Source organism: Trematomus bernacchii, unplaced genomic scaffold (genome assembly GCF_902827165.1).
Source record: "Trematomus bernacchii unplaced genomic scaffold, fTreBer1.1, whole genome shotgun sequence".
In the NCBI taxonomy this organism is placed as follows: Eukaryota; Metazoa; Chordata; class Actinopteri; order Perciformes; family Nototheniidae; genus Trematomus; species Trematomus bernacchii.
In genome coordinates this window covers 2,318,242-2,342,857 of record NW_022987656.1, presented here as the reverse complement: position 1 = coordinate 2,342,857, position 24,616 = coordinate 2,318,242, and the positions used below count along the sequence as shown (strand labels likewise).

General features: G+C 41.1%; 1 protein-coding gene across 1 annotated transcript; it reads left to right on the top strand.

The window, feature by feature from the left end:
• The first annotated feature begins 309 nt into the window (after positions 1-309).
• LOC117486722 (tubulin beta-1 chain-like) lies at positions 310-23,076 on the top strand. The gene is made up of 7 exons (XM_034135247.1): positions 310-420; positions 2,852-2,960; positions 20,409-20,519; positions 20,755-20,999; positions 21,093-21,415; positions 21,956-22,300; positions 22,404-23,076. The coding sequence occupies exons 1-7, from the start codon at positions 364-366 to the stop codon at positions 22,549-22,551; spliced, it is 1,338 nt and encodes a 445-aa protein (XP_033991138.1). The 5' UTR covers positions 310-363; the 3' UTR covers positions 22,552-23,076.
• The last annotated feature ends 1,540 nt before the right edge of the window (positions 23,077-24,616 follow it).

Below are 24,616 nucleotides of genomic sequence, written 5' to 3'. Positions count from 1 at the left end.
TCATTCAGGGGATGTGGCATACAGGGCAGTGTTTAGGTTTTTCAAAAGGACAGGGATAATATATATTCACACTCCACTCCAGAAGGTGGCGGTAAAGGCACCTAAAGCAAGCTGTTTGCTAACCGCCATTGACACGCCCTTACCAGTCAAAACTACACACCATATTCTCTAAACCAATGAGATGACTGATGAGCATGAGTGACATACATTTGGACCAATCTGGGAAACGGTAGATTTATTTTGGACCAATCGGGAAACGTTAAATTGCAACACTCCCGCCTTTCCGGTTAGTTCCTAGCTGGATCACTACAGAGTTACGCCTTTGTCTTTTTCGGTCGTTTGGAATTTTTTTATTCAACCAAAATGAGGGAAATTGTGCACCTCCAGGCAGGCCAGTGTGGAAATCAGATTGGTGCTAAGGTAATTATAGTTTAGATGTAAAAGTGAATTCTTAACTCATTCATAAAATGCATGGATGTTGCATTTAGTTTGGGCGGGCCGGTTAGCGGGCGGCCGGTTAGCGTACTTAGCAAAAATGCTAACGATAGCTACATACTTGGAAAGCTAAGTCAGAATCAGAATACCTTTTATTAATACCACAGAGGGGACATTTTCATCGTTACAGCAGGAAAGAGCCACAGACAGCTTAATGTTACCTATGTTAAGAAAAAAAGTACTAAGTTATGATATAATAACAAATATAATATTAAAAGTAAAAGAAAAATACTTTCCAAAATACAAATCCTGTAACAGTTCTTAGGATTTAGCAGGCAGGTATATATTACACAGTTATTAATGGCATATGTATATTTAAGCAATAGCTCACGACAGGCCGTGGTATCACAGTTAAGGGGGTTGTCGACCCTCCGCTTCGCGTCGGGCCGAACCACGCCCCTTAACTGTGATATAATGGCCATATATCACGGCCTGAAGTGAGCTATTGCTTTTATAAAACGGTTACCAAGTGTGGCAATATGAAAGAAAAATACACACTCTAATTTAAATAGTTGTTATTAGTAAATAATGATGTTCAAAATAAAATAGTCCCTCTGTTGCCTTCTGCACGAAACATAGTGCGAGGTGGTTGCTATGCAACAACACTAACAACAGCTAGCGAACATATTAGACAGAGAGCGTTGATCCATTATTTGGCTATTTATTTACATTAATGTGTATGTTGCCGTTTATTGTGCACCCACTGAAAAACTGTCCAGCATCAGTAGCATGGCTTACGTGGTCACTTGTATAGGTTGAGGTTGTTCTAGGCTGTTGCTTGGCGTGGCGAGAATATTGCTCCACTTTCTCCGGTCCCCGAGATTCGGCTTCCAGTAGGTCTGGAGAGAGCTTTCGCACCTGTGGCCACTAACGGTCATAATTTCTCGTTAGGACTGGCTCACTTTATGGCGCATTTCCATTACAGTTTAGGAACTGGGGCAGTATCTATAGTAACGCAGTGTAGGCGGAGCCGTGACGTGATCTTCAGAGGACCCCAGAAAAACAACACAGCCGTTAGCTGTTAGCACTCAGAGCTCACAGCTCCTCATATATGTTCAGAAACTAGACAAAAGTTAAACAAGTACAAACCACAGACTGCCTGTGTCATGGTGAATACAGTCGCTGCTTTATTTATGTCTGTATAGGCCGTTGTTGTGAGTGTGGACGGTTGGAGCATATACTGCGTTAGCTTAGCCAATCTCCATTTAGAAAACAAGCATTTTAAAAGGTTTTTCCCCTGCCGTCTGTCTGCAGACTTGACAAAGCATTAATTCATGGTTTTTACTAACCGGTATCAGTATGTTGTTACTTCGGCATCATTTTGAAACGTGTATTACAATTAAATCACGGTCAAATATGTCCATCTTGTTGTAGTTGTTGCCCCCTTGCCAGCGACGCTCTCTCTAGTTTAGCATACTCAGCCCGACTCAGCCTCGTTGTCTCTGGCCCTGGACCCACGATTTTATGAGGCCAGAAAAACTGTGAATTAGGACCCGCCGGCCGGTACTAGGCCATGTGGAAACGCAACCAAAGACGGGCCGCTGACGTCACAGCCCTCTTAAACCGGGCTGCGGGCTGTAGTGGAAACGCGCCATAACGGTCATCATTTCTCTGCTTTGTTTCAAGACCCGCATCAGAAAGCTTTTGAATGGTGATACTTTTCCAGTTGGTCTACTACCTGCTCTTCACGTAGCTCTACATGTCGTCGTTTAGGTGCTTTTTGTTCTGGAGATAGGCACTCGCACTCCTCAATCCACTCCTCCATAGTAAGACCCCCCCGGAGGTCGAAGTTAATCTTAAATGTTTTTGCGGACCTTTTTGATTACAGATTTGAAAACATCGTTGCTTGCTTTAAAAGTAGCACAATTAATTATGTCAAACCTTGGAAAGTATCTAAATATCCCTGCCCTAATGCCAAAGGAACTGCACACTGAATATGTTTTTGCCGTTTGATGTCTATGTCTGGACCGCTGCGTAAAAAGGAGGGTTTCTGCCCCGTTACTTCTCCGCTGCTTTCTTGTTCCTTTGCTTTTCAGCCCAACTGTATACTGTTTTTCTCAGACGCGGAGGGATACTGACTTGTTGTGAAAAGTAACTTACAATTCTACCCGTGGTATACGCTCAGTATATCACGGCTAAGAACCAATCAGATTGCTTGATTTGACTTGTCCGTTTTATAAAATGTATATATAGCACATATTGCACATAGTATGATGGTATTTAACTGCAGCAAGTTACACAATTTACAAGATACAAAATGCATCTTGTAACTTGCTGCAGTTAAATACCATCATACTATGTCAATCATGCCATGTATCAGGTAATTTGACCGTTGTTGTGTTTTATTCTCTTCTAGTTTTGGGAAGTCATAAGCGACGAACATGGCATCGACCCAACCGGGTCATACCATGGGGACAGCGACCTGCAGCTGGATCGCATCAACGTGTATTACAACGAGGCTTCAGGTTAGTTTTGCTTTAGCACCGAGCTACCTTTGGTAGCTCCGCCCAGGGCCGGAGTTATGCCGTAGATTGAAGCCTTGCCGTAGATTGAAGCCCTGTTCGCGGGGACGAGCAAAGGTGACGTCATCGCCTGTATTGAGCGTTCGCCTAGTTTTCTAAGCGGAAAAACGAAAGATACTATTTACTTTCTCTCTTTTGAATGATATATTTCCCATCAGATTAAACAGCAAACGGCTGAATAAATAATGTGCATACAATTGCGTGGAGGCTCGTTTTAAGGACACTTTTCAGATCTGTCACAATCTTCGTATTGGAACAAACAAAATATATGGAAGCCCCTCTTTAGTTTTTTACCTAATGGGCCCAGAGTAAAATTATTTTGTGAGCACAAACTAGAGGGGAACAGGCAACACCAGTGTGATTTTGGTGAGTGTATGACCATCCTGGACAAAATGATAGGGGGGGGTTCCAAATCTGGCAGGAGAAATACCTGCTCTGCTGAAAATGTTATGTAGAGAACAGTGCAGATCTTCCCTATTGACACCAGGATTAACCTAGTCTAAAATAAGGAACATTAATAGTGTGATATAGGCACAGATATAAGATCAATAATACACTTTATTTTAGGGCACCTTTCAAAGCATTCAATGTCACCTTAAAATACAATAAAAAATTAAATATGAGTGGCATTACAATACAAACATGTGTTGAGTAGGAAACCACAGAGGAAAATTACATTCAAAGGAGCAATTCAAGCGAGTGAAGCCAGTTTGAACACATTATAATCTTTTAGGCTTGATTGAAAATAACACAGTGTCTGACATGTTATATAATTACTGTTATATCATTGCTTACTATTCGTGGTTATCAGACACTTAAACAACAGAGAAGGTTTTAAAAAATAGGACTATACTGACAAATGACATATTATCCTGTCATTGTCTGTTCTGTAGGAAGGAGGAACATAACAGAGTGGACTCAAAAACTGAAGTTTGTTCCAATACGAAGATTGTGACAGATCTGAAAAGTGTCCTTAAAACGAGCCTCCACGCACATTATTCCACGTATGCACATTATTTATTCAGCCGTTTGCTGTTTAATCTGATGGGAAATATATCATTCAAAAGAGAGAAAGTAAATAGTATCTTTCGTTTTTCCGCTTAGAAAACTAGGCGAACGCTCAATACAGGCGATGACGTCACCTTTGCTCGTGACCGCGAACAGGGCTTCAATCTACGGCAAGGCTTCAATCTACGGCATAACACCGGTGTTGTGTCAAATTATGCACCCCCGTCGTGAAATGCACCCCCTGGCCTGCCGTAAAAAGCACCCCCCCAAAAAAGATGCTTCTATTAATCCCACCCTCAAGCACTTTGGAGGGTATAGTTGTATGACTAGTACCAATAAATGGAGCAAGTTTCATGTATGTGACGCGTGTATTGTCAGAGATAGCAAGGGGTGCATATCGTGGCACCCAGGCTGTTCATAAAAAGCACCCCCCAAAATAAAAATGTTTCTATTAATCCCACCCTCAAGCACTTGATGTAAAAATAAACAATACATTGTAAAGCACAAGTATACAGACAGGACGTCACAATTAAATAAAAACATATATTACATAAAAAATGTACTGAAAAATATGTGACGAATGAATGCAAAATCCAGGATTCGATGACCCAACCATCAAAAAGACAAAATAGAATAGCGGACTATACGTTCAAATCAAGCGGCAAACTCTGGGGAAGAGCCGGGACGCCAATACGGAAGTGCCACAAACTGCAGTTCATATATTGGCCGATAGGCGCTGACTGCAGAAAGGAGCAATTTCCATAGACCCCCATGTTAAAATGCCCAATTTCACAGCAGAAAAAAAACGTTTCTAGCCCTGGATGCAATAAATATTATTATTGATATAGTTAGATTCCACCTTCATGATTATGAATCTGTGAGTGAATTGTTTTCTAACATGACCCTTTTATTTATATTAGGTCTTAAAGTTTTTGCATAAATTAGGGCGTGGTCACATTGAGTGACAGCTCTGTCAAGTGACTGCTGCTGTTAGCTTCTTGTCTCTCTGCTAGCTGCTCCGTCTCTGTGAAGCTACAGGGACTCTGCCTGCTCAGTTCATCCAGGGAACACAACTTGACCCCGGCCGTGTTTGTTTGTTCTTCATGCTTATATATCGGACTATTGTGACTCGCTCTGCGGTTAAAACAGATGGTGCATGAATGCCGTTTTGCGGTAAGTGAAATTCGAGTACTTTATTTATGTGTTTATGATTTCAATCAGCTACGTAATGAATGTTAAGGCTTGGGTTTGCGTGTAAGCGAGTGGTAGCTACATCGGTGCTAACGATACTAATCTTAGCCTCCAAGTTAACTTAAAACCATAGACTGTATATATAAAGGTTAAAACGAAATAGACAAGTGTTAAGCGTTAAGTGGGATAATACTGTAGAACAAAAGCAGGGATGCAAACTTGTCACCTTTCGGCGAAATTCGCCGTTTTGATTCCAAAATAGGTCGTTTGTGTGATTCATGTAGATCTGCAATAAAAATATTTTTGGGGTATGGGGGGGGGGTCTGGGACCCGGAGTAATCTGCGGCCGCGAGCTGTTATGTGCCATCATGACACGCATGGGGTTCTTTTTTTATATATTATAATGAAGCGCGAGCACAAGTCTTCCTGTCAGCTCTGCTCATGGATGTATAATAAGGCTCTGCTGCTCCGGGATGAGGGTCTAGCTTCAGCAGCTACATTACCTACGGTGCGTTCGTTAATATTAACTGTGCGGTCCAGAGTCACTGTGGCACAGACTGGACCGCTGGTTAGAACGGGGTGTTCGGAGCAGCAGAGCGTGATGTGCACTGAAAAGTGTTTCTGTCGCAATATTATTTAATGAATCGTTGAGCTAGCTAACTAGCATACATTGTCACTATCTGCTAACGTTAGCTTTAGCCTTCGTTTTCAAATAGTTTCTTTCATAGCCTATAAACGGAGGTGGTATAAGTATCTTGTACTTGAGTAAAAGTAGAAGTACTCAGATCTTGTTCTTGAGTAAAAGTTGAAGTACTCAGGTCTTGTACTTGAGTACAAGTAGAAGTACTCAGATCTTGTTCTTGAGTAAAAGTAGAAGTACCAGAGTGTAGGAATACTCTGTTACAGTAAAAGTCCTGCATTCAAAATGTTCCTCAAGTAAAAGTAGAAAAGTATTATCATCAAAATATAGTTAAAGTAGCAACAGCAAAAGTAGTCATTGTGCAGATTGGTCCATTTCAGAATAATATATATGATATGTTTTATAATGATTGATCATGAAAGTGTTCTCAAAGCTGGTAAAGGTGCAGCTAGTTTGAATGACTTTGTATACTGCAGGGTAGCTTGTGAATTTACTCCAGGTGGAACTAAAGTCTGATTTAACACTTGATTATATTTCACATCATTCATCCACATCTGTGAAGTAACTAAAGGTATTCAATACATGTAGTAGAGTAAAAGTACACCATTTACCTCTGAACTGTAGAGGAGAAGAAGAACAAAGTAGCAAAACATTGAAATACTTAAATAAAGTACAAGTATCTAAAAATTGTACCCAAGTATAGTACTTGAGTTTATGAACTTAGTTACTTTACACCACTGGCTATAAAGATAGAAAGACAGCCTTGCACAGAGGCATGAAAATACATTTTCAAAATGCTCAACAGTCCTGCCAAAATTATAAACTGACTGCTCCACAATTAAAATAAATGCTTAAATATATTTCTATTAGATGTGACTCTTTGGCGTTTCTGTTATTATTAACTGCTGCTTTAGTTGTTCTGACTGCTAAAATCCTCTGTTATTCCTCATTTTAAAGCCGATATTCCGTGGGGGCTCGGATCCTTGTCACCTTTTTCATACCTGATGAGTTTGCATCCCTGAAAAGGCTTCTGTTTGAGGTTGATAAAATAAGGTCATCCTTGTAACTTAGAGAGATATTTTATTATGTAGGTAGGAACTGTATGCATCGCTAAGGTTAATTTAAATTGGCTATGCTCAAGTATGTAGACAAGCTAACGTCGAAGTAGTGTATGTGAAATCAACCTCACAATAAGATGTGTGTATATTACAATTATTAATGTCATATTTCAAGATGATTACTTAGATATTACAATATGGTTGGTTGAGCTGGAGTTCATTATTGAGCTTACACGTTAACATCAGTCATCTGAAGAACAAACCCAAACCTTGTTGTTTTTATTAATTGCATTACCAAATTGGTATCAAATAAACAGTAAGCATTGGTAACACAACTTCCAAAGTTACAGTAAAGTAAAAAGGACCCTGACTCGGACAATACACAATCCAACATGTTCAACAGAAGATAATAAGTTATATTGTTTGTACACATGGTTCTTTACACATATATTTGTTTGTTTAAAGTGTCCAGGTGATGCAGACAGGCTGGACCAGAGAGTGAGAGACAGCACTGGACTCCTCACAGCAGTGAACTTCAGCACAGGTACAAATACTCTTTTTTCATACTGTACAAAGAATCAAGAAAGATATTGGTTTAAATAAATGAAGTATTGACTTTAATACACTGATATACTTAAGCAATAGCTCACGACAGGCCGTGGTATATGGCCATTATATCACAGTTAAGGGGCGTGGTTCGACAACCCCCTTAACTGTGATATAATGGCCATATACCACGGCCTGAAGTGAGCTATTGCTTTTAAAAACGGTTACCAAGTGTGGCAATATGAAAGAAAAATACACACTCTAATTTAAATAGTTTTTATTAGTAAATAATGATGTTCAAAATAAAATAGTCCCTCCGTTGCCTTCTGCACGAAACAGTGCGAGGTGGTTGCTATGCAACAACACTAACAGCTAGCGAACATATTAGACAGAGAGCGTTGATCCATTATTTGGCTATTTATTTACATTCATGTGTATGTTGCCGTTTATTGTGCACCCACTGAAAAACTGTCCAGCATCAGTAGAATGGCTTACGTGGTTATAGGCTGAGGTTGTTCTAGGCTGTTGCTTGGCGTGGCGAGAATATTGCTCCACTTTCTCCGGTCCCCGAGATTCGGCTTCCAGTAGCACGAGAGAGCTTTCGCACCTGTGGCCACTAACGGTCATAATTTTTCTGCTTTGTTTCAAGACCCGCATCAGAAAGCTTTTGAATGGTGGTACTTTTCCAGTTGGTCTACTACCTGCTCTTCACGTAGCTCTACATGTCGTCGTTTAGGTGCTTTTTGTTCTGGAGATAGGCACTCGCACTCCTCAATCAAATCCACTCCTCCATAGTAAGACCCCCCCGGAGGTCGAAGTTAATCTTAAATGTTTTTGCGGACCTTTTTGATTACAGATTTGAAAACATCGTTGCTTGCTTTAAAAGTAGCACAATTCATTATGTCAAACCTTGGAAAGTATCTAAATATCCCTGCCCTAATGCCAAAGCAACTGCACACTGAATATGTTTTTGCCGTTTGATGTCTATGTCTGGACCGCTGCGTAAAAAGGAGGGTTTCTGCCCTGTTACTTCTCCGCTGCTTTCTTGTTCCAGTTTGAAAAGCAAACTGCAAGCAGTTTGCTTTTCTGCCCAACTGTACAGTATACTGTTTTTCTCAGACGCGGAGGGATACTGACTTGTTGTGAAAAGTAACTTACAATTCTACCCGTGGTATACGCTCAGTACATCATGGCTAAGAACCAATCAGATTGCTTGATTTGACTTGTCCGTTTTATAAATTCCATTAAACAATACTAAATACTAGATCACCTACACATCAGTTAAGTTGAGGGGTTTTTCCATGCAAAAGGTTACATTTAGTTGTTAACAAGCAATATGACTGTCAGCTTTCTAATTGAATGTATTGAAGGCAAAGATATTTAACGCATAGTGACAACTGCTATTTATCTCTCAATATTGTCTGTAAAAACGTGGTAAAAGTGATTCTTTCAGTGAGACAACAGAGCAAGCTTGTTTTAATAACAGTTAAATATTATTTTGATAATAAAATACATTTCAATGTTGATGAATTTCATACTGTTCATTCATAATCTGATTGTCTTTGTAGCTCACTGTTGAAATAAAAAAAAACATTACAATTACAAAATAATTATATCTACAGCCCCTAAACACAAACACACCTCTTTCATAAATAACACACTTGTTCTGCAATAATATGTTTTATGTTTCCTGTAATTTTTGTTAGGAAAGGACATGCCTGAAAGACACGACTCAGCATCTCCTCTTTCTCCGAGGGTCAAGAAAAACATCCAATAGGAAAATTAAAAGCTGATGTTATGAGATGTTAAGACCAGTACAGGACATTCACTAAGAAACTACTTTTATTGTGAAAACAGTCAGCTGATCGAATGCACCTATTTCCACATCTACACTCCATCAGCTGATTATTTCTATTTGCCTCACTTCATGAGCTTCACAACATGTACCTTGTACCGCAGAGTTTGCAACGCAAATAAATGGGGCCAATCTTCAGTCGGATGTGAATGTGTAATCTAACATTTTCAGTAAGAATAATGGACAAAAGGAGTGCAAATACAAATTCAATTTATTGAAATGTGAACCAAAAGTTAATCAAACATGTTTTAAATAAAAAGCACATATGGACAGAAGGTGTAAACCTATTAAATGTATAAGTAAACACATTTAGTCAAATAAAGTGACAGACTAGGCCTGATCAGGTGGTATCAGCTATGCATGGGCTCCTCCATCAGGCCTGGTCCTCCTCGCAGAGGAAAGACCCTCAGTCCTCTCCGGCCAAACCAACAGACAGGACGTCCATCACACGGAGGTTTCTCTCTGAAGTCTCTGCAGCTCTCTGGACACCACGCTGACTCAATCCGTCCACACTCCACACTGAATATGAGAGGGGGAAAATGAAAATAATGAATGCTTTAGACAATAAGAAATATAAAGTTGACTGTTGAGTTGCTCAGTTTTTTTAGATTGTCAATACTATTACTGTATAACTAATATCTCAGGTTAAGAGGCACCTTCAAATAAAGATTGGTCTTTAAATACATTTTGTCTTTTTTGAATTGTTTGTCTAAAGTCAAGGATCTAGAACTGGTACTTGTAGTTTTAATGATACAGTCTGGTTATAATGCTGTTTGGAGGAGGCCTCACAGGTAAGAGCACTAACTAGCTGTCATCACATGTACCTTAGCTTGACTTAAATGTATTAAACGTATAATTAAGTGATGGCAAAATATAAATAACTAATGTCATGCAAACATATTAATATTTGCTTGATTCCAGTGTTGCATTTAGCACATTGCATACAAACGTTAAAGGATTTTAAGATTCTGAAGTATTATGCTAAAAACTCAACTTAGATTATTATTTATAGTTTTGCTGAATAGTCTCATGTCTGCTTACCTTAGAAACGTAAAATGCGACGGCAGTGTGCAGATGGGGAGCATGTTAGCTTAGCTTGGTAGCTTCAGCTAACTCTGGAACTTCCAGCCCGGTGGCAGCAGGTCCCGCCTCGGCTCCGCCTCTTTGCCCTTATTTGGAGCAGGCGGGAGCGGAACTCTGACACCACTGTCGAGCCGTTAGTGGCCGACTCCGCCTACTAAGGGCTTCTCGGCAACTCTGCAGAATCCTATGGGTGACGTCACGGACCCTACGTCCATTTATATATACAGTCTATGGTTCAAATGCGTGTTCCCGTGTCAAGGGGTGCATTTCACGACGGGGGTGCATAATTTGACACAACACCGGTCCTTAGCATTGGCATTATAGATGTTCGCCTAGGGCGCCATATCTAGGGATGGGGCGCTGCGCTGGCAGCTCTGGGAGGGGGAAAAACATTTTTGACCGTTTGTGCTCATCCTAATTTTCGGCCTTGATGTAACAACATTCATAACTAGAGAATGCAATTCCTGAAGAAATTGCTAGTGGGAATGCTTTATGCTGAAATGTAATGTGTAAGAAGTAAGTGAAGAATTTAGATTGAAATGATACATGAACACTGGGGGCTTGAATGTGTGATGAGAGAAGAAAAGAAAGTAAAAAGGCTTGGAAAAGCAGCAGAATATTTGAACTGCAAACCTTTGAACTAACTTGATGGTGAATGATCTGTCGCCATGCCAACGGCATTTGAAGAAATCTCAAAACTGTCCCGTAGATGTCTTCACGGCTGGACTGTTAGCACACATGTGAAGTTTGAGCACTTTTTGAACATTTTCATAGGAGTTATAGCGACATCGTCTTTTATGGCGAGGGATGCGTTTCCATGGAAACGGCATATGGTGAGATCTCAGATTTGGCGTAGAGCTGTTGAGGCATGGACCGGTGATATACAAGTGAAGATTGGGGGACGATCGGACCGTGTCCATTGGACTTACAGCGACACCGTCTTTTATGGCGAGGGATGCGTTTCCATGGAAACGGCATATGGTGAGATCTCAGATTTGGCGTAGAGCTGTTGAGGCATGGACCGGTGATATACAAGTGAAGATTGGGGGACGATCGGACCGTGTCCATTGGACTTACAGCGAGCGTTTCCATGGAAACGGCATATGGTGAGATCTCAGATTTGGCGTAGAGCTGTTGAGGCATGGACCGGTGATATACAAGTGAAGATTGGGGGACGATCGGACCGTGTCCATTGGACTTACAGCGAGCGTTTCCATGGAAACGGCATATGGTGAGATCTCAGATTTGGCGTAGAGCTGTTGAGGCATGGACCGGTGATATACAAGTGAAGATTGGGGGACGATCAGACCGTGTCCATTGGACTTACAGCGAGCGTTTCCATGGAAACGGCATATGGTGAGATCTCAGATTTGGCATAGAGCTGTTGAGGCATGGACCGGTGATATACAAGTGAAGATTGGGGGACGATCGGACCGTGTCCATTGGGCTTACAGCCCAATGGACGAGTGGTCATGGCGAGTGGTCTGTCGCCATGGCAATGGCATTTGAAGAAATCTCAAAACTTTCCCGTAGATGTCTTCACGGCTGGACTGTTAGCACACATGTGAAGTTTGAGCACTTTTTTAACAGAGAGAGAGAGAGAGTGTGTGTGTGTGAGAGTATGAAATGAACAGTTAGAACTGACTGCTGTCAGTTGGAGTGATGACATCATCGTGTTCCATAACACAGGTGTTGATAGTTGAGCTAACGAGGTGCCAAGACTTCAAAGGTTTCATTGTTCTGAATGAGAGATGAACCTCTTACATGTGAACGTTTTGTGGAAGAACGATAACAGATATCTGTGACATTTCAAAACGTGAAGCATGTCAAGGAAGTTGAGTATCTGAAGTGTAATTTTTGTGTACTTTCGGGTTAATAATATGGCCTTTTTGGCAGTTTAAGAAAGGTGTGCGGCTGCTGCTGTGAGGAAATATCTGCCTGAAATTACAATGGGCTTTAACCTGTTCCACTCTGAGCCTGTTTTTCAGGTCTCAGGCTCGAAAATGACATTCCCAGAACAAATGACCATATCTTCCCTTCTAAAAGGGTTAAATTAATAATCTTTTCTCAAAGTAATGATAAACCTGTGAGTTGGATGTAGAAGTGTCAGAATCAATATAAATGTTTTTTATTTTAAAGAAAATTCAGATTTTACATAGTAAAAAACTGTAAATTATAGTGTCCGTCCAAAAATTATTTTTTACAGATAGTGAAAACTACCCTTGGATGATGGGTTAGTAGACTAAAAGCTTTAGGAATCCAAAGTACAACATATAATAAGTACCCTGTATCAAGATTGATGCAAAACAAGTGAAATTTGACCTTTTTAGAGAGATTTAGCCAAAAACTGGGCCATCTGGGGTCATTTGGGTGGATTTGACCTATCTCTGGCCCCCCTTGCTCGATCTGGTTGGTTGACATACCCTTGTGACCGTTAGAGCCAATAGAATCGAAGGAGGATACTCACATAGACACACATTATAAAGAAAAAATGTTGCCGCTTCGCGTGTGGAAAGCGAAACTAAACTGGAGGAATGTCTCCTTCTGGAGTTTGGAAACTAAAACGCAGTTGTATTGCTTATGGATTATCAGAAATAATTTCAAAGAAGGCACAGACACATAGGATGAACCTATGGATTAACTGCAGCATCGTTTTTTTATCGTTTTAATGCCATTGAAGACCACTTTTGACCAAGGTGAGCCATATTTACATGTTTAGCTTCTTGGCTCCACATGTGATGATGTACGCTTTCGTTGATAGCGTCGCGAATGTTTATCACTGAGTGTTGAGGTGGGCACCGTTAGATTCAGTGTCTCCAGGACACCAAAAAATAGTGTTTGGTTGTGCATCTAGGATAAGTAATAAGGGAGTTCTGAGTGAGTTTATGTGCCTTTGTCGGTCCCGTTTTTTCGATCGAGGCTAATTCAGAGGCTGAGTGCTAGCATTGTGGGTTTTTTTTGAAAAAAAAAATTAAAAAGATCAGTTAGCTGAGTTTCTTCCCGTTACATGGATATAACACATTCATAGTTTTATTCAATATTAAGATTCCTTAGACGTTGTTTCCTGCAAATGACGCGTTTATCCGCCCGGTACCGGGGGGAAGGCGTGAAACAGGTTAATGGAGACATGTTGAACGTTTTTGTCACTTCATGCCCTCAAGAGGCATTTTGTTTAATATTTCTTCTTAATTTTTTTTAATTTTCCAACCTAGGAGAGGTTTTCCTACATTTTTCATAAAAAAATATGTCTGAGGAGTGTAGGGTTTGGGAAATATGGCAAGTTCAAAACATTTTTTGGGGAGCACTGCTGCACTCTGTTTTGAGATCAAAGCACTCTAGACTTAACGAGCTGCTCCATCCACACTAATGTTAAAATCTGAAGAAAGCCTCTTTACCAAGCTCCAAACAAAGTTAATTATCTCAAGAAGTGTAAAAGATATGAAGAATCTGAATAACAAGTTTTATCGCTGAAGGTATTGTGATCATTTGAAAGTTGGAATGAAGTGTCTAGCTGAAATTATGTGGAAGGAGAAGCATTTGGCGCAAAGTGTAGGAAAAGAGGATTTGAAGGCATCTCCCATTGACTTCAATGTTAAAAAAAAAGAGTTTAAAAAGCTGAATATTTCAAAAAGTATAAAATATTTTTAAAAAGTTGAAGGTTTCCCATCGATTCCTGAACAGGCTGAATAGTTTGATATTTGAATGGTTTCTGTAGCTGAAAGTAAGCTGAAGTTATGGAGAGCCAAAGTATTGGCTGAAATAATAATAAGGGGAAGAATAAAGATTTGAAGAACTATAGTGGAATGCTGTAAACAGCATTCGCACTAACTAGAAAATGCATTTCCTGCAGAAAATGCGTGCGAATGCTGTAAACTGTGAACATTTGTGGCTGAATTTAGCTGAAAAAGCTGAATATGTTATTAGCTGAATGGTAGCTGCTTTTAGCTACAAAAATGCAGAAAAAGCTTAATATTTAAAAGAAAAGGTTTAAAAAAACATGTATAGCCTTGATGTAATGAAATAGCTGAATAATGTAATAGTTGAATGGTTTCTGCAGCTGAAAATAGGCTGAAGGAGTTAAATATCAGATGTAAGTAGTAGTGAATGAATTTGTATTAAGATGTGAAAAGAAAGTAAAAAGGCTTGGGAAAGCAGCAGAATATTTGAACTGCAAACTTTTGAACTAACTTGATGGTGAATTATCTGTCGCCATGGCATTTGATGACACCCCATAATACGCTTAGATGTGTTGATGGCTGCATCGTTACCAAACCTGTGAAGTTTTGGGCCATTTCGATCATTTTCACTGAAGTTATGATAAAACCGTGTTTCATGGTGAGCATTGTGTTGCCATGGCAACGGCATTTGAAGAAATCTCAAAACTGTCCCGTAGATGTCTTCACGGCTGGACTGTTAGCACACATGTGAAGTTTGAGCACTTTTTGAACATTTTCATAGGAGTAATACATTACATTAGGAGGTTACATTACTCTCTCTTTTCTTGATCGCCCTCTCTCTCTCTTCTCTTGCTCGCCCTCTCTCTCTCTTCTCTTGATTGCCCTCTCTCTTCTCTTGATCGCCCTCTCTCTCTCTCCTCTTGATCGCCCTCTCTCTCTTCTCTTGATCGCCCTCTCTCTCTTCTCTTGATCGCCCTCTCTCTCTCTTCTCTTGCTCGCCCTCTCTCTCTCCTCTTGATCGCCCTCTCTTGATCGCCCTCTCCTCTTGATCGCCCTCTCTCTCTCCTCTTGATCGCCCTCTCCTCTTGATCGCCCTCTCTCTCTCCTCTTGATCGCCCTCTCTCTCTCCTCTTGATCGCCCACTCTCTCCTCTTGATCGCCCTCTCTCTCTCCTCTTGATCGCCCTCTCTCTCTCCTCTTGATCGCCCTCTCCTCTTGATCGCCCTCTCTCTCTCTTCTCTTGATTGCCCTCTCTCTCTCCTCTTGATCGCCCTATCACTCTTCTGTCACCCTCTCTCACTTCTCTTGATCGTCCCTCTCTTCTCTTGATGTGTCTGTGAGAGAGAGGGAGAGTGTGTTTGTGTCTGTGTGAGAGAGTGTGTGTCTGAGTGTGAGTGAGAGTGAGAGAGAACTGACAACTGAACTGACAACTGTCAGTTGGAGTGATGACATCATCGTGTTCAAACACAGGTGTTGATAGTTGAGCTAACGAGCTATGTATAGATCAAAGGCTTCATTGTTCTGAATGAGAGATGAACCTCTTACATGTGAACGTTTTGTGGAAGAACGATAACAGATATCTGTGAAATTTCAAAACGTGAAGCATGTCAAGGAAGTTGAGTATCTGAAGTGTAATTTTGTTTACTTTCGGGTTAATAATGTGGCTTTTTTGGCAGTTTAAGAAAGGTGTGCAGCTGCTGTTGTGAGGAAATATCTGCCTGAAATTACAATGGGCTTTAATGGAGACATGTTGAACGTTTTTGTCACTTCATGCCCTCAAGAGGCATTTTGTTTAATTATTTTGTTTAATTATTTTGTTAATTATGTGTCATTTTCCAACCTAGGAGAGGTTTTCCTACGTTTTTCATGAAAAAATATGTCTGAGGAGTGTAGGGTTTGGGAATTATGGCAAGTTTAAAACATTTTTGGGGGAGAATTTGAAGAACTGCTGCACTCTGTTTTGAGATCAAAGCACTCTAGACTTAACGAGCTGCTCCATCCACACTAATGTTAAAATCTGAAGAAAGCCTCTTTACCAAGCTCCAAACAAAGTTAATTATCTCAAAAAGTGTAAAAGATATCAAAAATAAAAGTCAGGTTTGAATAGCTGAAGGTGTTGTGATCATTTGAAAGTTGGAATGAAGTGTCTAGCTGAAAGTATGTGGAAGGAGTAGCATTTGGCGCAAAGTGTAGGAAAAGAGGATTTGAAGGCATCTCCCATTGACTTCAATGTTAAAAAAAAGAGTTTAAAAAGCTGAATATTTCAAAAAGTATAAAATATTTTTAAAAAGTTGAAGGTTTCCCATCGATTCCTGAACAGGCTGAATAGTTTGATATTTGAATGGTTTCTGCAGCTGAAAGTAAGCTGAAGTTATGGAGAGCCAAAGTATTGGTGAAATAATAATAATATTAAGGGGAAGAATAAAGAAATTGAAGTACTGTAGTGGAATGCTGTGGCACAGCATTCGCACTAATAAAGAAATTGAAGTACTATAGTGGAATGCTGTGGCACAGCATTCGCACTAATAATAATAATAAGAAGAAGAATTCCGTCCGTAGCATAACATATAGTTGGAATGCTGTTATCAGCATTCCCACTAAATAAGAATTCCGTCCGTAGCATAACATATAGTTGGAATGCTGTTAACAGCATTCCCACTAAATAATAATAAGAATTCCGTCCGTAGCATAACCTATAGTTGGAATGCTGTTAACAGCATTCCCACTAAATTAAGTAAATGTAACACCCTTTTCACCCCGGTTACACTTTTCATTTGCCCTGTACGATGGGCGCTGTAAGTGATGAAAGTGGGGGATGTTTGCTTATCTGGCGCCCACAGCCAAAGTGAGCGTGGGAGCGAGCGAGGGAGAGAGGGAGGAGGGCGCACCGGTACCGGCGCTGTTGTTATTAGAATCTGGTGCAAGCTGCGCTAACAGATATAAGAAGAAGATGTTTCTACAACAAAGGTGGAGGGGAGCTCTCTCCTGACAGACTGAGAGGCTGATAACTACAGCTCAGTGAGGTAAAGAACTCTGAGTGTTTAGATAGTTCACTTCAGTCTAAGTTATCTCAGTGTGTCTCAAACGTTTTGATCACAATTTATGTAAACACATATTTCCAAGGCACTCCTTTATAATTATTGGAATAAACAGGGTTGAAATCATTTCAATGTATACTATAGGACAGTAAACCAAAATATCGTTTAAAACTGGAGAAATAAAATGTGCATTACTAAATAAATGTTAACTAGGTAAAATAAGATATGAATGAACAACAACAAAAAAACAAGTTACATTTATTTGTTATTGGCTATGGTAAATCTCGCCTAGGGCATCAAATTGGCTAGAGCCGGCCCTGGCTCCGCCGTTTCCAGGATACGGCAACAAGCCAACAAAACCTCAAGATAATAATGCAGCTTTAACGTATTATAATATACAAGAATTAGCGAGTAACTTTGTTTTATTCTGTTATTAGGTGCAGTGTTTCCCACAGAATTTGATTCTATTTGTGGGGGCACCGCAAGAAAAGCCAAAGGCCCCTTAATCTATTCGGGTCTATTCACTCATCCACCCCCCCCTCAAATAAGATAATACATGCGAGTTCATGGCTACTGTAGACAACGTTCTTGTTGCTCTGTGTTGCGTTGTTAATGAGTGAAACACACCGGAGTTGAGGATCTGTGGGGTTTATTCTCCCAAAAATATAATTTACAATTTAGCAGACGCCTTATTCCAAAGCGACTTACAATGACCAACTACAGGGACATTCTCCCTGGAGTAACCGAGGGCTAAGTGCCTTACTCAAGGGCACACTAGTAGTGGTGTTCCAGGCAGGATTTGAACTCGCAACCTTCGGATCATCAGCCCACCTCCCTATCCATTAGACCAGTGGTTCCCAAACGGTGTGCCGTGAGGCAAGTCCGGGTGTGCCGTGGGATTTTGTGACAACCATACGTTATTTAAGCAATAGCTCACGACAGGCCGTGGTATATGGCCATTATATCACAGTTAAGGGGCGTGGTTCGACAACCCCCTTAACTGTGATATAATGGCCATATACCACGGCCTGAAGTGAGCTATTGCTTTTATAAAACGGTTACCAAGTGTGGCAATATGAAAGAAAAATACACACTCTAATTTAAATAGTTTTTATTAGTAAATAATGATGTTCAAAATAAAATAGTCCCTCCGTTGCCTTCTGCACGAAACAGTGCGAGGTGGTTGCTATGCAACAACACTAACAGCTAGCGAACATATTAGACAGAGAGCGTTGATCCATTATTTGGCTATTTATTTACATTCATTTGTATGTTGCCGTTTATTGTGCACCCACTGAAAAACTGTCCAGCATCAGTAGCATGGCTTACGTGGTCACTTGTATAGGTTGAGGTTGTTCTAGGCTGTTGCTTGGCGTGGCGAGAATATTGCTCCACTTTCTCCGGTCCCCGAGATTCGGCTTCCAGTAGCTCTGGAGAGAGCTTTCGCACCTGTGGCCACTAACGGTCATAATTTCTCTGCTTTGTTTCAAGACCCGCATCAGAAAGCTATTGAATGGTGGTACTTTTCCAGTTGGTCTACCTGCTCTTCACGTAGCTCTGCATGTCGTTGTTTAGGTGCTTTTTTTTCTGGAGATAGGCACTCCTCAATCCACTCCTCCATAGTAAGACCCCCCCGGAGGTTGAAGTTAATCTTAAATGTTTCCATCTTATGCTTTGTAAGTTTGTTTCGTAACGGAAGAAATGTAAATATATTTATAAAACGGACAAGTCAAATCAAGCAATCTGATTGGTCGATAGCGTTTTTGCGGACCTTTTTGATTACAGATTTGAAAACATCGTTGCTTGCTTTAAAAGTAGCACAATTCATTATGTCAAACCTTGGAAAGTATCTAAATATCCCTGCCCTAATGCCAAAGGAACTGCACACTGAATATGTTTTTGCCGTTTGATGTCTATGTCTGGACCGTTGCGTAAAAAGGAGGGTTTCTGCCCCGTTACTTCTCCGCTGCTTTCTTGTTCCAGTTTGAAAAGCAAACTGCAAGCAGTTTGCTTTTCAGCCCAACTGTATACTGTTTTTCTCAGACGCGGAGGGATACTGACTTGTTGTGAAAAGTAACTTACAATTCTACCCGTGGTATACGCTCAGTATACCACGGCTAAGAACCAATCAAGATTGCTTGATTTGACTTGTCCGTTTTATAATATTGCAATATACAACTACACAAAAATAATTATTTTTTTATTTACTATATCAGTACTTTGTATGCACTCATTTCATAATACAGAGGCAAACTCTATACCTAAAAACAATTCTTTAAAAAAAAATCCTCACAGAACCCCATATTTCGCTGTTAACGCAGTTGCAGGTGGGAATTATAAGACCGTGACACATCGAAGGCTGAAGGACAACATTAAAACAAAGAAACACGCAAGAGGGAAAATGGAGCGCTTTCTTGTGCGGAGCAAACCACCAACCACCAGTGCAGACTGCCGACAACCCACCACCGAAAGAAAAGAGGAAAAAAACTGGCATTTTTTTTTTTTTATGATATAATTTAGCTTACAATGTGCTTTTTGCTGTGTATCCTCATGATTTCATAGGCAAAGTATGTTATTAAACTTAACATGAAGACGAACAGGGGTTTGCTTGAGTCATAATGCAGCGATAAAAAAAAATACAAATAATGCTTAAAAGTCACCTATCATGCTATAGGCAATAGCATAGGTCTCAGATATATAGCCTACAAATATATAAAAAACATGTCTATGAAGTGTTTTGCTCAAAATACCAAACAGATCACCCATTCTAGCCATGCCTCATATCCCTCTATTTCACTTCCTGTTTCAAAAGGGCTGATTTTATGTATAAAGCTTTAACAAAAAAAGGAGGAGGGGGCTGAGCTCATGCGGCAGCTACTGTCTAAACTAAATACTGCCGTGATGAAACGCCATATCATGGATTATCAAGGATTATTTCTGAAACAGTATGGAGCTCAAAGGCTTTCTCTCTTGCCGGTTATACCACAAGGTGAGTTCCTTTTTTATTTCCTGCTTCTTCACACACATGCTCTCTCCAGTACAGGTTAGCTCTGAGTGTTAGCGATGCTAATGTAAACATGCACCGATCAGCTCCGTTGTAGCCCCGGTTTAGGGGTTTGGGTACGGAGGAAAAGAGAGAGGGTTTTATTTTCTGACACTGCGTGAGTTCCCTGACACACCGGGGACACATCTTTATGTATAAAAGACATAAAAAAGTGCATTTTGCATGATAGGTCCCCTTTAACTTAAATAAAACAATACGGAATAATTTGTTTCTTTGTGTTTGGATCACCAGGCGGAAAGTATGTCCCCCGGGCAGTGCTGGTGGACTTGGAGCCCGGCACCATGGACTCGGTGAGGTCCGGTCCCTTTGGCCAGATCTTTAGACCAGACAACTTTGTCTTTGGTAAGGATGTAAAACAATTCTTGTTTTAACTTGGGTTGATAAAGTTGGATTTTGATGAATGAGTGGAAAGAGAGTATAACTTTAGAACTATCATTCCTTTCTTGTATTGCTGCCTTGTGTATGCACTGCTCACTGACATTAAGTTGTGTTTGCAATTATAACGAAGCCCTAATATTTTGTAGATTTAGGACGTGTTGCCACATGTTATAGAGTTGTGTGTTTGCATGTGACACAGGCCAGAGCGGAGCTGGTAATAACTGGGCTAAGGGTCACTACACTGAGGGAGCCGAGCTGGTGGACTCGGTCCTGGATGTGGTGAGGAAGGAGGCGGAGGGCTGCGACTGCCTGCAGGGCTTCCAGCTCACACACTCCCTGGGTGGAGGGACCGGTTCAGGCATGGGCACGCTGCTAATCAGCAAAATCCGAGAGGAGTTTCCAGACCGCATCATGAACACTTTCAGCGTGGTGCCTTCCCCCAAGGTGCTTATAATACACCAAAATACTCCAACATTAACTATTTTTCTCATCTTACTTCTGCTATAATGCTGCTCCCTCTTCCTCCTCTCACTCCAGGTGTCAGACACAGTGGTGGAGCCGTACAACGCCACCCTCTCCGTCCACCAGCTGGTGGAGAACACAGATGAGACCTTCTGCATTGATAATGAGGCGCTGTATGACATCTGCTTCCGCACACTGAAGCTCACCACGCCATCCTACGGAGACCTCAACCACCTCGTCTCAGCCACCATGAGCGGGGTGACCACCTGTCTGCGCTTCCCCGGCCAGCTCAATGCTGATCTGAGGAAACTGGCCGTCAACATGGTGCCCTTCCCCAGGCTGCACTTCTTCATGCCCGGCTTCGCCCCCCTGACCAGCCGAGGCAGCCAGCAGTACAGGTAGAGAGACTGTCAGACCCTCAAGCTGTATTTTTACTGTCATTACATCATTATACTCTGGTACAATTCAATTTCGCAAGGGTTTTCTTGGTGTAGTAAATACAAAAATATTAAATAGCTGTAATGATCACATATCCTTCATTTGTCCCGCGGCGGGGGCTTTTACAACGTGTCAACAGCAAATGGACCCACAATTTGAAATAGTCATATTTTTTAAAATACAAGTAACGGAAATGTTTGCAAGTTTGACCTCAATTTCTTTCCGTAATTCCAGCGAGGATGTTTGGCTATGAATGGAATGCGAGTGAAAGGACTAACTGGCACAGGCTACATGTATAACACTCACCCTTTTGTCATGCTTTTTCTTTATTACAACACCACACATGTTTTAGTTTTTTCCCCCCTAAAATACATGTATATGCTAGTATTTTAAAACGCTATTAAGGCAATTACTTTTTTGAATGGATTGACACCATTTAAATTAACACTTTTACTAATGCATTTAAAATAAACACTTACTGATGGTTGTTCTTCCTGCAGGTCGTTGACGGTTCCTGAGCTCACCCAGCAGATGTTCGACTCCAAGAACATGATGGCAGCCTGCGACCCGCGCCACGGCCGCTACCTCACGGTAGCCGCCATCTTCAGAGGCCCCATGTCCATGAAGGAAGTGGACGAGCAGATGCTGAACGTGCAGAACAAGAACAGCAGCTACTTCGTGGAGTGGATCCCAAACAACGTGAAGACTGCCGTCTGCGACATTCCTCCACGGGGCCTCAAGATGGCCGCCACCTTCATCGGCAACAGCACGGCCATTCAGGAGCTGTTCAAGCGAATCTCAGAGCAGTTCACCGCCATGTTCCGCCGCAAGGCCTTCCTCCACTGGTGAGTGATAGAGGGTTTACGTATTTCAAGATGAATCGTTTGGCCAATAAATGTCAGGAAAGAGTGAATGTTGTATGCAGTGAGTAATATGTCCTTGTTTCAGGTACACTGGCGAGGGCATGGATGAGATGGAGTTCACAGAGGCTGAGAGCAACATGAACGACCTGGTGTCTGAGTACCAGCAGTACCAGGACGCCACCGCTGAGGAGGAGGGCGAGTTTGAAGGCGAAGGCGAAGAGGACCTGGCCTAGATCCTCAGGCCACGTTGTCTCCCCCTATGCAACAGTTAGTTAGGGGCTCGGACCGTATGCTAGAAACGCATCATTGTAGAATTATTGACAATTGGCTTTTAATCAATGAAACTACAGTTTTAAAGAATCCCGCAGTAATTCCTCTGAATGTCGCACAGTGATAGCAGTTCTTGTCCATCTTTCCTTTTTTCTTTTTTCATAAATTGTTACTGTTTTTTTCTCACATTTCTTTTCTTCCTTCCTGCTTTGGATATGAATGTTTTTATCTTGTCTTGTGTCTTCTGTTTTTCAAGGTTTATTTGTTATAAAATAGAACGTAACTGAACAGTTCAAGGCACTTATCGCTGAACTTGACTAATGCTGTTCGATATGGTGCTTAATTATTTTGCTAAACAAACAAAGCTTACACTGAAAGCTATACATCGTTTCATTCACTGTTCAAATATTCCTAGTGTGCGTGTACTGGGATGTAATAACATAAAATGTGAAGATGGATTTGAATAAAATAATTATGATTTGATGCTACATTGAGTTGTTACTTTTGGCTGAACTGAACTATGACCAATGTTTTATTCACTGAAATGATGTAGTGCTCTTATTAGCTTAGTTTATTAACTTTTTTATGTCTTTTATACATAAACATGTGTCCCCAAATCTCTAAAAACGGGGGTTCAACAGAGCTGATCCAGATTTGCTGCCGATATGACGTAATATCGGAAATGTGGGCTAGCTTTACACCCAAGGCCCTATCAGAAACGTCGCTATCAGAAACAATGCGCTACGTGTTTTGGAAGTAATATGGTCTGTGTTTACATTAGCAAGCATCGCTAACACTCAGAGCTAACGCTACAGGAGAGAGTATATGTAAAAAAGCAGGATATAAATAAGTACTCACCCACCTTGTGGTAAACCCGCAAGAGAAAAAGGATTTGAGTTCAATACTGTTTCAGAAATAATCCTTGATGTGGTTTTGAACATGATGTGGCATTTAATCAAGGCAGCATTTAGCTGTGTTACGCCCAGGTCTAGGGGAACCTAGGCGCAGCACAAAATTGCACTCTCCCCACTCCCAAGACATGGACAATGAGACAGAAAAAAATGCCTTTGGTCATTTTAATTACCTGTTTGTTTTTAAAGGAGGCGAGATACCCACATAAACAAATAACCCTGGGCACACATACATCTTGCCTAACAAAAATAAGTAAAAAAAAATACAGGCTTCTACCTAACCTAACGAAAAAACAGGAGAAAACAGGATTTGAACAAAAGAAAAGGGTGTCTCACTCCTGGGCAAAGCAAAGTGTGTCTTTCAAGACAGATTAAATTAGTTTATCTTTAAAAAGATACCAAAAAGTACAAAAGGACCGGTAATCGTTAGATTTAACCACACAGAACGATAGATCAGGCTGTCGAAGGCAGCCAATCAGCTAACGGGCACCACCTATACACACACACACACACACACACACACACACACACACACAGCCTCTCACAGGAGGAGCGAAAAATATCCGCACACAAATGACATAATGACTCCAGTTTAAAAGGGCGGGTAAAGTTTGGAGCAGCGAGCACAGGGGCACTGCAGAGGGCGGCCTCGAAAGCCGACTGACATGACGATGACCACTGGAAAGGGACTTTGGGACTTGCTAAACTCGCCAAGGGAGCTACAACATCAGAAAAATGTCTGCAGAACGCACGGTAATAGCCAGCCATCCCCCCGACGGCGCTGGGACATCTATAATGGCCTGTACCTTGACAGCCACAGGGCAGACCTGACCTCAGTGGCGTTTTCTCCCGGAGGCCAAGGGAAGCCAGGCTTCCCCTGTTTTCTCGGATTGTAGTTATAATTTAAATAAATAATTAAAAACACTTGGTTTGTTTCGATAATTCTCCTTTGCTGTGTGTTGCTGCCGGCCCGTCTCTCCCCCACTCATTGAGTATTTTACAAAGAGTGAAACAAACAGCGCCCCTCTAGATGTTATGGTGAAACAGTAGATTGCATTCACTGTTGCGAGAGGAGGCCAGCTGAATCGGGCTTCCCTTGGTGAAAAAAAATGGAGGG